The 14969-nt window shown below is 33.3% G+C and overlaps 1 protein-coding gene across 1 annotated transcript; it reads left to right on the forward strand.

Moving 5' to 3' along the window:
• The first annotated feature begins 7635 nt into the window (after positions 1–7635).
• Positions 7636–14549, forward strand: LOC145613985 (uncharacterized). The gene is made up of 5 exons (XM_081669004.1): positions 7636–7641; positions 9166–9345; positions 12857–12970; positions 13053–13497; positions 14227–14549. The coding sequence occupies exons 1-4, from the start codon at positions 7636–7638 to the stop codon at positions 13494–13496; spliced, it is 744 nt and encodes a 247-aa protein (XP_081525130.1). The 3' UTR covers position 13497; positions 14227–14549.
• The last annotated feature ends 420 nt before the right edge of the window (positions 14550–14969 follow it).

The following is a 14969-nucleotide window of genomic DNA, read 5'->3' on the forward strand; positions in this document are numbered from 1 at the left end:
TGGGCTAAAGAGTCCAAGTTCATGGACATTATCAAGACATTCAAAGAGACAAAGTGGCTCAAGGCCAAGTATATTAAATAAAGAGAGTTATTTCATATTCAAGCTTGGTATTTGAGGGTTTTTTTCATATATATAGATAAAGATAAAGGGCTCTACCGGGCCCTTACAGGTAAATCTGGTCCGGGTTAGCGGGTTAGACAATTTGCGATTTTGGGAGAGTGGGGGAAAGGTAAGGGAATCTCTGAAAGATTTATGTCTTCATCGTGTACAATTACTAGATATATATTGGATCAAATTATGGAGATAATTAAGTTCGTTCTTTTGGGTCGTCATTATCTGTTGCTAGACATGATTAATGATCTTTGGCTAGTCAAATAGTCTAAAACCCAATAGAATGGATCCTATAAGGTCACACAAAGGGGTGCTGGATTGAACAAAAGAGAAAAGCCCATTACTGGGCCTCATGGAGTGGCCGGCCATATGGGATTAAAGAGGGAGTAGTATGGGCTTGGTTTTGGACTCTAATTATACATATGATGTATAAATAGAGGCCTTGTCTAGGGTTTGATACACAACACTTAACCAGTCAATTGTGAATTGACTAGTATGCAACCAAACCCTAAAAGCCTCATGCAATCTCTCTCTCTCCCTTCCTCACGTCCGTACAACCGTACGTCCTCCTTGTGCAAGGTGGTGCACGGTGGTGGTGTGGTGGTGTTCGTGGTCGGTTTCTCCTCCCCTCTCCGTAGAAGGTGGTTCGAAGTGTTCGTGCCCGACTATCTAGTATTAGTGGAGGTCCAATCCTATCCCGTGGACTAAGTAGAGGAGCAACACTTGGGGCTCTATTATCTCCCTAACCGTCAGTCAATCGCTTGTGGAAATCAGGCGTCAAAGGTATGTATTATGTGATTCTTTATGTGTTATGCTTGTAGATCCTATATAGGTGCAAACGAATATGATTCGTGAAATTCCGCATTATATTACTTATAAACTCCTACAACCTCATCCCCTAAATTGTCAATGGTGGGGATTGAATTTCCAACCTCATGGTTGGAAGGTGCGTGCTCTCATTTAGTCCTTTTCATTAGACCAAACTTAGCTTGGTAGATTGAAATTTGTGTTTGGTGATAGCTGAAGTGAAATTTATTTGACTAAGAACGAATACGCATTATTGTACAAAGAGAACCAAGTCAAATGTTGAACAGAGGTGTCAAAAGCACATACACCCAACCCAATCCGAAACCGACTAGAAAAATATTCGATTCAGAATTCAACTCATGTGGAAACAATAATTTGATATGACTCAACTTTAAAAATTGACCCGACCCGATCCGAACATCCGAATTGACACCTCCCTCTATTGTTAAGTACAACTTCTTTCTAAATGATGTGATTGCAAAAAAAGAGTTAGGTCCTGTTCTTTTGAGCTTCTCCAAAATTGGTAACAAGGAAAACCTGCGTCTGCTATGTTGACAAAAAGACTTTGCTAACAACTAAGTCTAAGTTCACCTTGTGGGGGCTTAGTTGATCTCTTTCATTGTTTTATGTAAACGGCCCATGATTACAGATCACGTTCTTTTGTTGTATTTGTTGGAGCCTAGTTGATTATTACTTTTTTATGAGGAAGTGTGGAAGATCGTGAGGCAAGATGGATAGTTGATAAATGATACTCGTATGTATGTATCCTAATAACCTCGTAACATCTACTTAACAAAGTTTGAGATCATTTGATTGTTCAAAAAAAAAAAAGGGTTTGGGTTCATATTTCGAATCACTTAAGAGGTTATGTGTGTAAGTGTAGAAGTCTAGAACTTACAATAACATATTAGACCAAACTTGACCAAATCAATCAAATTCGGTAATGATTTTTGGATGGATTATATTACTTCATCGCCTTTGAGGCTTTGACTATCTCTAAAATAATCTAATCTAATATTATATATAAATAAAGTAAGCATTTTTCGGGAGCATATGGCGCGCCACATAAGTAAAGGTGTTATTTTGACCAATGAAAAATAAGATTAATAATTTATTTTAGAATTAAAATTTTCACTCGCCACCCAAGAAAAAGTGACGAATAAGATTTAAGAATTTTGACACACAGGTAAAAACAACGAATAGAGAATAATTAAAATTTAATTTACTTTTAAAAACCAATAACTATCTTCTTTAAAAAAATTAAAAATAAATACGTAATAACTATCTTTTTTTACATGTATGGATGCTATTTAATCACTAATATCTTTAATCTCTCCCTAAGAAAAAGTTTGATTTTAATAATGTACTCATCGAGACGAATAAAACTAAATCTCATATGACTAATTTCCCATAATATTTTATAGTGAAACAATTATATATGAGACTAACATTTTAAACCGGACGAGTATATTAAATAAACGCATAGGCAAAAGACTTATTTTGATCAACAAAATAACGAGATTTGTCAATTCTTTTTTTGAATTAAAAATTTAAATTGTCACATAAGAAAAATTAGTGAATAAGGTTTGGGATTTTAAATTCAAGCGTCACATAAAATAAATAAAACAACAAAAGATAACTTTAGTGTTAAAATTAAAAAAATTTCTTATAATATTAGGAATTTAATCCATATATTTAATGAATGATCTTTCTAAATATACACAATTTTAAATTAAATAAAATGATTACTAGAACCGTGCATTTAATAATTTATTTTGACCAATGAAAAATAAGATTAATAATTTATTTTAGAATTAAAAAATTCACTCGCCACCTAAGCAAAAGTGACGAATAAGATTTAAGAATTTTGACACACAGGTAAAAACAACGAATAGAGAATAATTAAAATTTAAATTACTTTTAAAAACCAATAATTATCTTCTCACAAAAAAGAAAATAAAAAAAAACTAAGTAATATCTTTTTTACATATATGGATGCAAATTTTTGATCGCAAATATCTTTAATCTCTCCCTAGCAAATATTATAAAAGTTTGATTTTAATATTGTACTCATCGAGACGAATAAAACTAAATCTTAGATGACTATTTTCCCATAATTTTTAATAGTTAAACAATTATACATGAGAAATAAACGCATAAGCAAAAGACTTATTTTGGTCAATACACTACAACAATTAACCACTTGTGCCACGAATTATGCCACGGGAATTCTAAATTCGTGGCATAATTTGATCTAGCCACGGGAAAAATAAAGTCAACAAAAAACTTGATATGTCAACTATATATTATGCCACGGGAAAAAGGAAATTTGTGGCTAATTGAAACTTGTGCCACGACTAAATTTCTTTTCCGTGGCAAATAAACACTTATGCCACGGCTAATTATGTTCCCGTGGCAAATTGACACTTGAGCCACAACTAATATTATTCTCGTGGCAAACAAACACTTGTGTCACAGCTCACAGGTATTATTTTTGTCGTGGCATTCAATCTAACACTTGTGTAATATAAAAATTTATTTTTGTGGCAAACATATATTGATACAAACCGATCACGTTGTTTAAGAAAAATAAACTAGGATTAATTCCGTGAATCTTACAACATAGAAGTAATTATTATTTTTATGGTTTAATTTACAATTATTTTTAACCAAGAGATACATCTAATTCCAATAATAACAATAATAATAATACAATTTAAATCAGAATTTATAGAAAAAAAAAATTAGAATTTTATTTATATAAATTAAAAGTTTGTACATTGTTATTTATAAGGAAAATTACAAAATTAAATTATCACTAGTTAAACTAAGAATTCCTTCAAAAAAAAAAGAAAAGAAAAAAGAAAAAGAAAAAAAACAATTAAAGTTAAAACTAAATCATTTTGTCCCCTTAACAATTTCAGCAATTCTTTGGACTGCATTATCATTTGTTTCTCTTGCTTGCAATTCGGGAACAATTCAGGAAGCATCTTCTTCAGCTTTAGTATCCACCTCTAGCGTTTTTACACATATCCAATTGATCTAAATCCCCTGATAAACAAAACACACAAACAAATCAAAACGGTATTTTTTATATAGATTAATTGAGCACTAAAAAAAAAGGAACTTGATGTTTGTTTCCCCCCACCCTGAAATTGAAACACACTACTAGAATCGAGTTCATTGAGGACATGAAATCCCGTCGTAAACCCATCATAAAGGTTCATTTATGAACGCATTTTCCATCAAGAGCCCATCCTAGAAAGGGGCCGTCGTAGAATGTATAACCTGTTATAATCCCATCGCAAAAGCCAATTACCAAGGGCTAAAATCCCGTCATTAAAGCCATTTACGACGGGCGAAAATCTCGTTACAAATTCCATTTATGACAGGATAACCCTGTTGTACTTTTATCATTTACAAACCTGCTCCAACAACTCGAACAAAACAAATAGAACGACTGCTACGATAAACAAAGCAAACAAGCTTTTATATGTAACCAGCCAATTAAATCAAACAAGAACAAAGCAAACTTGTATCATAAACCTACTTACACTCTTTTTTTTCATAGACTTAAATAATCCTCAGTAACACTACTTGAGAAACCTCAAATCTAAGTGATATAATTAGTTTGCCAGATAAACAAATTGATCTAATTTTATTTAAGAATCTGAAATAAGTCACCAAACTTCAAATCATTAGAAGGAGAAGGGATGACACACATAAAATCATTAGAAGGAGAATACAAACCTGCTAGTATAGAATTCAAGGCAGCCTGGTGATATTGTATAAAGTACTGCAGAAAAGAGTGTCGAGATTCAGAGAGTGTAATAAACAAAACAAACAGAGCGACTGCTATGATGGTAACCACAGATTGGTCAAAAGGCCTTGCTATCATGCATGTCAGCATTGATACACCTAGGAGTGTCGAAAAGAGGGATGATACCACTAGATTGTAGAGAAGTACCTATTGAGAAACACTAGTGCAAAATTTGTAATTATTTCCATCACCATTTGTGGTAGGTAAGTAACTTCTTGAATGCCAGCCAAAGAATGGGAAAGGGATGTAATAAGATGAATAGATTTAGCAGAATAACCCCCTATAAAAACAAGCAGAAATACAAATCATGGGTTTATGCATGGCAGCATCTACTGCATCATGGATTTCAGAATTGTGTAATTCATAAAAGCTGCTCCACTTCTGGAACTCTCGAGTTGTAGTAAAACAACTCTAACAGAGCAAATAGATGAGACTAAGGCTATGTTTGGATAACAAAAAATGGAAGGAAAGGAAGGGAAGAAAAAGGGAGGGAGACAAACTTCCTTGTTTGGATAATATGTTGGGGGAGGGAATGGGAGAGGGAGGGAGGGAGAGAGGGATCCATTTTCCCTCCTCCTTTAATAAAGACCATCCCTTCAAAATTGGAGAGATTTGGAGGGAAAATGGAGCTCATCATTTCCTCCACTTTCCCTTCCTTCCCCTTCCTCCTATTTCCCTCCCTTCCATTTCCCTTCTAATTTGTTATCCAAACATAGCATAATGAACTACTTACGGGGAATTATGTGTTTCACAAAGATGGTACGCCAAAACTACTCCACCCTTAACTATATCATTCTATCCTCATTATATGGAAGATATTGTGACTGATAAACAGCAAGGACACAACCCAAGTCGGGTTAAGATAATGGTGCTGCTAAGGTTTTATGTCCAAGATAAAATTCTTAGATGTAAGGTTCTTCTATTTGCAGGTATAAATTTGTAGGATAATTAAGTAATAAAGCAACACTAGCCATAACAATTCACTTGATTATTAATTCGATTAACTTAATGAACATCATCATCTCTCAGCTTTTAATATATGATTTGAATCAAGTACAACAAGCACACAATAGTGCGACAACAAGTGGTCAGCAGCAGTTTTATCACAAAAACAGGAAGGGATGAAATAGCAGGGTAGCAACAGAGGGAAATACTAGGGAAGCAACAACATAACGACTACATTCTACTATCAAATAAATTGAGTTACATATATACAAGTTTCGGAAACAAATCGAATACGCGACACTGTTAAGTGAAACAAAAGCTACTAATAGAAATCCATGAATACAACCGCTTACACAAGCAACATCATTGAGCTAAACAAGCACCTTTTGGCAAAAGTAATAATAAAACAAAAAAAAAAAAACAAAAGCCACCCCATTAGATGGTATGTTACTGAGGCTCCACTGGTGCCTAAGTGTCAACAATGAGTGGTGACCCTGTAATCGCTTAGATCCACCTAACTTCTGAGATAACGAATCAAGGTGATTAAAATCACCCTGAACAAGAATATTAGGGGGCAAAGAATGGAACATGGTATTAAGTTAGTTCCATACAGCAGAACGCAACTCAAGGTAAGACGAGCCATACAAAAGGACTAGAGTCCATTCATTCATAGCATATAGTGACACACATCTGAGACAGAGCAAATAAAAAAGTTTGGTACATTTCACCCTAACCGACTGGGGGATACTCATTATCCAAAACATTCAAATGTAGCATGTAGAGTAGACTCAATACCATTCCCATAGTCACACACACCGCGTTAGAGAGAAATGTAGCCTTTCTCAAACTGCAAAGAAGCCCTTACAGGCCCTCCAAAGTGTCTAAGCTAATTTCTATTATGTGTCCATATTTCCATTTATCATCTACAAGAAGGGAAAAATAAAACCTTTTACAAAAATATTAAGTATAGATATTATGTGTCTAGTATAAACAATACTACAGAAAGGCATATTTTTCTCAAGAAAGGGTATGTATATCCTGTTAACTTCACTGATTCAACACTACAATTTCCAATTACCACATCGTGGTTCCATCAATGTATAGGTCTCTTATATGATAAGCTGCTGCACAGCTCTCACTAGAACTTTTATCGATGGTTGAAGTACTAAGAAGAAATTAGAGTGTATATGATGTTCCAACAAATTGGACGCAATCAGTAGATAGCATAAACAATATATAGCCCCAGAAAAAAAAAATAATTTTTTTTTAAAATCAAATATTAAACCCAAATCAGATCTGAACTCAAATCTCACATAAAAATGCAAAATATATTGAACACCAACTAAATCAAATAACTATCAATAAATAGCGCAACATTCAGCATAGTCCATTGAAACCCGAAATGATGATTTGAAACCCATTGAAACTCGAGTTACATTATGAAATCAGATAATTGGCAGATGATGATAGATTGAAAACAAATTTCACAACCCATTGAAACCCGAAATGATATTTTGATATCAGACATATATATTAAAATTAAAAAAAAAACCCCAATAAATACCGTTGAAACCTAATTTCAGTGAAAAATTAAATTTCATATAGGAGAGAAGGAACTTACTTGAGAATTTGAGATTTCCCACTTGATTCTAGAAGAGAGTAGTTGGATTAAAAGCTTGAAATTGGTAGAGAATGGAGGAAAAAAAAAAGAAAAAAAAATGGAGTGAAGGATGAAGAACGCATATGACATATGAGGAAGCTGTTACTCTGTTAGTGTTTAAGTGTTTTACACCCTTTTTCTTAATGTTTTTTGTTTTTGTTTTTTTTAATTATATATTAGTTATACTGAGTATTGATTTGGAGGGAGTTTTACCGCCTCATTTTGATGAGATTTACTTTTAGGGGTAGAATTTCACACAAAATTTTCAACTAAGTTAAACTCTTTACTAATTATGGAGGTAAATTTCCCTCCTACATTTTACTTGTAGCTTTGTTAAATTAAATTTATTTTTTTATTTATTTTTTTGATTTTTTATTGATTAGAACTTTAGTTACAAAATTATAATTTTATATCCGAATTGCTCACTGAATAAATATAAGATAGTACGATATGCAACAACGATCGTAACTTTAATTTTCTTACGAATGTTTTTATTTGATTCAATTATTATGTATTTAGTAGATCTAAATCTCTTTGTAGATGTCGTATGTCTTTTATTTATGAACAATTTTATATCACAAAAAGAAAAGATAATGTACAACAAACATAGCATTCGATACACATGAATATATCTAAATGTTTTATTTAATAAATATAAGTATAATCTGAAATAATTTAGTGCTCCGTAATAGATATGAGCATAGTTTCAAAATTACATTACAATGATAATACAAGTACCTATATATATATAAATTAAGCTAGACGGGAGACTATACTGTTATATGAAATAATTAGAATGGGGTTGTTAAAACATGGATTAACAATAACCTAATATTACTCTAACAATATTGTTAATCAATTTTATGGGATTATTAAAATAATATTGGATCAAGGAATTCTATTATTAATTAAAGTTAAATTACTCTTTAAATCTTTCTTAGACTAAGGGCTTGTTCACATTTACTGAACTGAACTGATTGGAGCTGAACTAAACTAAACTAAACTGAGTTGAAATGAATATTTTTTGAGAATGAAGGAAATTTGAAGCTGAACAGAACTAAACGGATCAGATCTGAACTGAACTGAACTAAACTGATTGGAGCTGAAATGAACTGAAATGAAATTAAGCTGAAATGATATTCACACAATTTTATTTTTTTAAACTTTATTATTAAATGTAAGAAAACATAATTATACTTCAATTCTAAATGTTCTAATACATATGGTTCTTGTTGGTCTCAACTATCAAGATCAAATGATATAAAACAAACGTTTCTAATGTAATTAACATGGTCTTACATCAATTACTTGTAACCCACAATAACTAGATCTAAAATTGACCCAAACACTCGTACTGTCCACTCTAGTTACATGATAATGTAATAGTAAGTATTTATATACTCCGTAGTACGTACTTTTATATTTCGAGAATACTTATTGTGGGGTTATTTATTCGAGGGTTATCTGGTCAGTTAGGGGTTAGTTAATGAGTTATTACATTATGAATAATCATATATGTGTAATAAAAAACTAGAATTAAGCACTTAAAATTAAATTAAAAATAAAACAAACACATATCAACAAAACACAAAAAAGATTAAAAAGGACATAAGCTCATTATGTTATACACTTATACTGATACTTATATAAAGTATCACTTAATCTTAATTAACAAATAATGTAAGTTGACTGTATTCAAAAAAAAAAAAAAAAGTTAGTTCACAGATTAGGTAGCTAATTACCTCAAACAAAAACAACTCACAAACACTAATCCCCCTCACAAATCCCAAAATTGATTAGGCGCCACTTTCTTTTTAATTAGCCGCCACTAATTAAACAATTTACCAATTCCACAAAATTCTCCTCAAAAATCAGAAACCTTCCTATTGAAAAAAATTTCAGAAACCTTGTTTGCTTAAGAATCAAAACCGTTCTTTCGAAGGACCCTAATTCGAAGATTCGACTAACGCTCAGAAGATCAATTCTTGGACAAAATTTCAAGGTTAGATCTATTTACTTTTCGTTTTTCTCATATGTTGTGTTTTAATGTGTGAATCAATGGCGATTTTAATTTATTTTTTCTAATACATATATGGAAGAAATTGAATTGGATTCTAGTTGCTATGGTTGAACAGATTTGTTCTCGAATTTTGATTTTATTTTTACAATTTCTGCTACAATTTGGTGTGGCTTAAGATTTTTGATCTTTAATTTTCATAATTTCGTATGGCAATTTTCCTGATTTCATTTAATTTATTCCTTTTTTTGTTTTTTTTTTTTTTTGTGAAAAGTAATTACTTTGTATCTTTGATTATATTTTTTTGTATAATCTGCTTTTTTCTAATAATTTGTGTGCATGTGCTACTTAAATTAGTCTAATTTATGATATTAGTAAAATTAAATAGTGCCATCCTACGAACATGATCAATATCCTCAAATCTTTTACAATTGGACATCTTAAAGAAAAGAAATAGCTAATATATGATATATTTGGTACTTGAGTTCAAATGCATTGCAACTATGCTATAGATCTTGACCAACATCTTGAGTTGATGAACTCAATCCTCCAATATACTTCGAACTTACAGTCCATAATGACAATATCTGAGGGGAAAAGAAAAAATCAAATTTCATAACCAAATCATGTTAAAATCTGAAGATGATGTTTCCAATGACGTCTTTATGTCGCTAGATATTTCATATTACATCATTGTATGCCATATCATGTAGCTGGAAAAAACAATAAACTATGATAGTTGACATTAAAGGCCAATTTTTGTAGAAGGCTGAACCATGTATTTGAAGCTCCCTCTTTGGAATTTTGCAATTTTTCAGTGTCAGCAATATAAAAGTATGAGTGGTCAGAATAGGTAGTTTTCTTAAATAATGATAACCCTTGTTAACAAACACAACCTTAAAGAAGTAAGACACAAAATATTATTAATTTTTTTTAGGAAATTTTGTGTAAAACTACCCTAAAGATAGGGTCATTTGTGAACAACTACCCATTTTTTTTAAAATTTGTTTAGAACTACCCGCAAGTTTGGAAACGTTTGGGTAGCACTACCCACAAATGTTTTCCGTTATTGAACAAAGCTGCAACCCTTATTATTCAACAATGATACCAAATGTGATCAGCAGAGCTGCTGGCAGGAGCACCCGCAGGCTGGCTGTGGTCAGTGCTGTCCATCACAAGCTGGTTGCGGACTGCACTGTTCCCAGCAGACGCAGCAGCCCCTGTGGTGTTCGTGGCAGCATTGGCAGCCTCTGTGACCTCTAAAACAGCCTTTAAATCCTCCAAAAAATCCAAATCAACACCCACATTATCCCTCAGAGCTTGCACTATAGTTTCGGATACCTCATCCCCGTTGACCCATTCCATTACTCATAGCTGTATTTTTATTAAAGCAAACAATAAATCGGTTAATAGATCAGTTTTAGGTTTTATGATAAATTAGTAAAATTTCAATTAACTAGACTCATGGGAAAGTTTGTGGATGCTATAGATTCAATATCATCACCCAGAGAGTTTCAGCAACAATCAAAACCAAACATTTCTTATCACTTCAGTAAAGACTTGTTTTTATTCTATACATGTAAACAGAAAACGATGAAGAAATTGGAGAAACAAGGGAGAATAATAACACCGCTGAGGGGGGCTATGATGAGGAAGGACGACAGATTGGTCAACCACTTGAACTTGATGATGCATCTTTGGATACTGAACCATTGAACAACAAGGAACTCATGACTGTACCAAAGAATGAGGACCTTAACATTTCATCAGGTTTGACTTTATTATCCCTTAAAACATATATATATATATATATATATATATATATATATATATATATATATATATATATATATATATATATATATATGACAATATGCTTCAAGTCATGTTAATTCATCACTACCCAGTGAGCTTATGCTTGATACAGGTGCTGCTAAAAAAAAAAGAGGAACGGTATATTGTAGAAAGCTTACCCTGTTACCTCCTGGGGAAAAACTGAATGTGGAGTTTGACGATGATGGTGTGGCTATTGGTGATAATGCTTCACTATTTTCTTTCTTCTTGGGTCAACAAGTTAGAAATAAAGCTATATGTTCTGTACAAGTTAAAGGTTGGGACGATTATAAATCTGAAACATTAGACCATTTGTGGGCTTGCATCACGGTAATATGTTATCATAATAAACATGTTTATGGGGTTTTTCTTTCTCTTATTAACAATGAAACATTGTCAACTTGATGTATGAGCAATAATTAATTTATCTTTGTCTTTTGCAGGAGAAGTGGTCATTTGATGACCCTGAAAATAGGCGGGAGTGTGTTATGAAACATGCACAACGTTTATTCAGAGGTGCTAGGAGCAAATTGAAATCAAAGTACTTTAATGATAAAAACTTGAAAACAAAAGAAAAACGTCTCAAAAATAAGCCTAGTCATCTGACTAAAGTGGAATGGAAGTTCTTGGTTGACTATTGGAGTGAAGAGGCAGTTATGGTAAAATACACAGATAGTATATCTTTATTCTTATATAATTAACGTATATTATTGATTAAATCCTTTTTATTGTAGGAGAAGAGCAAAAAAACAAGTGAAAGTAGGGCACAACAGAAGATGCCTCACTATAATGGCACTTAAAGCTTCGGTCGCACTAGACAAGAAATTGTATGTAATAACTACTCTTTCTAAATTTACCTTTTGATTCTTGCCATATATAGGACTACAATACTCTATGATGTCACATCAAGCCTTAATTACTGCCTTTACTACATTATATCATTTTCCAAAAAGCTCAAAAGGCTACACTAAATAAACTAATGAGACAAGCATATGTTGCAGCTGTAAGTGGTTAGTGTTGCAGGCTGTTGTGGGTGGAGAGTGCTCCCCTGCTGTTGCTGCATTTTCTATGACCCGCACACAAGCCCTGCCTGTACACTAGCCCCTCCCTTCTTGCATACCAGCCCCCTCCCTACCTGCACACCTGCCCCGACCCCCTCCTGCCAGATGCCACCTGCCTGCACATACCTGCATCCCCTCCCTACTTGCACACCAGCCCCCCTTCCCTGGTTTTCCTACACACCAACCTAGTCCTTTCATACATAACAACCCCCACTCCCTCCTACCACTTACTTGCCTGCCTGCTTGTACACTAGCCCTCCTCGCCCTAACATTCCTGCACACCATGTCACCACCCACGCCCCCTTCCCTGGCATTCCTGCACACTACATCACCACCCACGCCCCCCTTCCCTAGCATTCCTGCACACCACCCGCGCCCCTTTCCTGCACACACCTAATTATAATTTTCTGTTTTTTTATTATTTTTTTTATTAGCTGAATTCTGAACACATGGAAAATTAAATTCTATTGGACATAACTAAATGTCATTAGCTTCCAAACCACTAAAAATTTTACGAATTAATTCTCGCACTTATTCAAAATATGCAAACGTACAATAATTAGGAGTGTAATTTGATTCTAAAAACTCTGTAATGTTTGTAGAAGAAGAAGAATGGCGGGAAGTGTTCTCGAGTTTATGTATTGGTTGCAACTCGTACAAGAAAATCTGAGAAGGCTGTGAATGCAATCAATTTGGCAAATAACACTCATGCAGTAGTAAGTTTATAAGTTTTATTTTTGTTATTTTCAATTTAACATTTACCATCTTATCTTGTAACTTAATATTGTTTATTCATAGGATGAGATAAAAAAATTAAAGGAACAAAGAGAGCAAGGTCTTAATGAGAAAACAGATGAGCAAATTATTCAGGATGTGCTTGGCAAAGATACACATGGGTATTTGAAAGCATATGGACCTGGTAGAAGTATTACGCAACATTTTAAAGTAAAGCCCTCTCGAATTGATCTTACTCAAGAGGTGAATGAAGTTAAAAAGAAAGCAGATCAAGCAATTGAAGATGCAAGAAAAGAAGCTGAAAATCCTAGAACAGAAGCAGAACAGGCTAAATTAGAAGCTGAACAAGCCAAAAAAGAGGCGGAAGCTGTTAAGAATGACGTGGATAGAAAAATTCGTGATAATAATGCAGTTTGGGAGAAGAAGTTTAGTCAACTTCTGGATTTTCTTGGAGCAGGAAGTTCATCAGATTCTGATGATTCAGGATGTCAAGGTTCAAAGGAATGAAGTAAGTAATGCTATCTTCACCGGTTATTGATTGCACTTTGTAAATTCTAGTTTAACCAATTTTTATATTTATGTGTATGCTCCTTTATTGCCTTGGGTTGGGTGATTAGAAATTGCTGCATATTTAAACAAAGGGATATCAGTTGCAAGCTTAGACTTCAATTTAAATTGTTACACTTGACAGGAAAAAGCAATAGCCTATATACGTAGTATTTTTTTTTCATTTTTTCTTTTTCCCTTGCTGGCAGCTATTGCCTTTCCCCCTCTCCTAGCCTGTTGTCCTAGTGTCTTTTCCCCCCTTACTAGCTGTTGTTGCCTTTCCCCCTCCGCTGCTTGCTACCCTGCAGTCTTTCCCCTGTTGCTGCTGCTTAAGTCAAACTTATATTAGTTTTCCTACATTACAGAATCAATGATTTATATATATATATATATATATATATATATATATATATATATATATATATATATATATATATATATATATATTTTGATGAGTTACAGAATCAATGATTGTGAATGCATAACATTGTCACAAATAATATGTTCATGCAGCCAGGCGAGCCACTTCAGCTTTTATTGTTGATGCAGCCGATGCCGATGCTGCATCTTTTGTTGTCGTTGTAAATGTCGCTGTCTTTGTTATAGATCTGTTGCATATTCTTTGTTGGTTGCTTTAAGAGCTACAATTGTTATTTAGATGGGCTAAAGCTTTCTTTGTTTGATGTTATAGGACTTCGGTGAAGAGTCAGAAGGGCTCAATGTCGTTCAGCAGCACATCATATCTTACAAATGCTCACATATGAGATCCCCTATTAAACTTGACTGGTTTTACGCTTCGAACAACAGCAACAAATTGATACGTTCTGGCCTTATCAACTTCAGCTCAGCAGATCATGTTAAGTTAAAGTAGAAGACATGAACATAATTATAAATTGTGTTAATCTAGTTTTTAGTGTATTATAAACACAAATAAAATAAAAGTTGTAACTTTTGTGTATTTGTATGTGATTCTGCACTAATTTCGCTTTAATTAATGCAATTTTTTTTATTATATATATTTTTTAGCTTTGTTAGCTACTGTAATATTTATGGCAACAAAGTTTGGTAGCCACAGTACAGATTCGAGGCAACGAAGCTTATTAGCTACGGTAATACTTGTGGCAACAAAGTTTATCACCACGGTAGAATTGGTGGCAAATAATGTGTTAGCCACGTTAGTTTTCGTGGCGAGAGAATATTTTTGCCACGTGAATACTCGTGGCATAAATTTCAAAATTTGCCACGACATTCATTTTCCCATGGCAATTTTCTAGCCACGGCCTCTTGTGCTACGGGAGAAAATTTCAAGATTCCCGTGGCAAAATTGCATAGCCACGGGAATTTTATACTTGTGCCACGATTTTACTTGTGGCACAAGGGTCAAATTGTTGTAGTGATAAAAAAAACGAGATTTGTCATTACTTTTTTGAATTA

This window comes from Chenopodium album, chromosome 25, assembly GCF_948465745.1.
Source record: "Chenopodium album chromosome 25, dcCheAlbu1.1, whole genome shotgun sequence".
In the NCBI taxonomy this organism is placed as follows: domain Eukaryota; kingdom Viridiplantae; phylum Streptophyta; class Magnoliopsida; order Caryophyllales; family Amaranthaceae; genus Chenopodium; species Chenopodium album.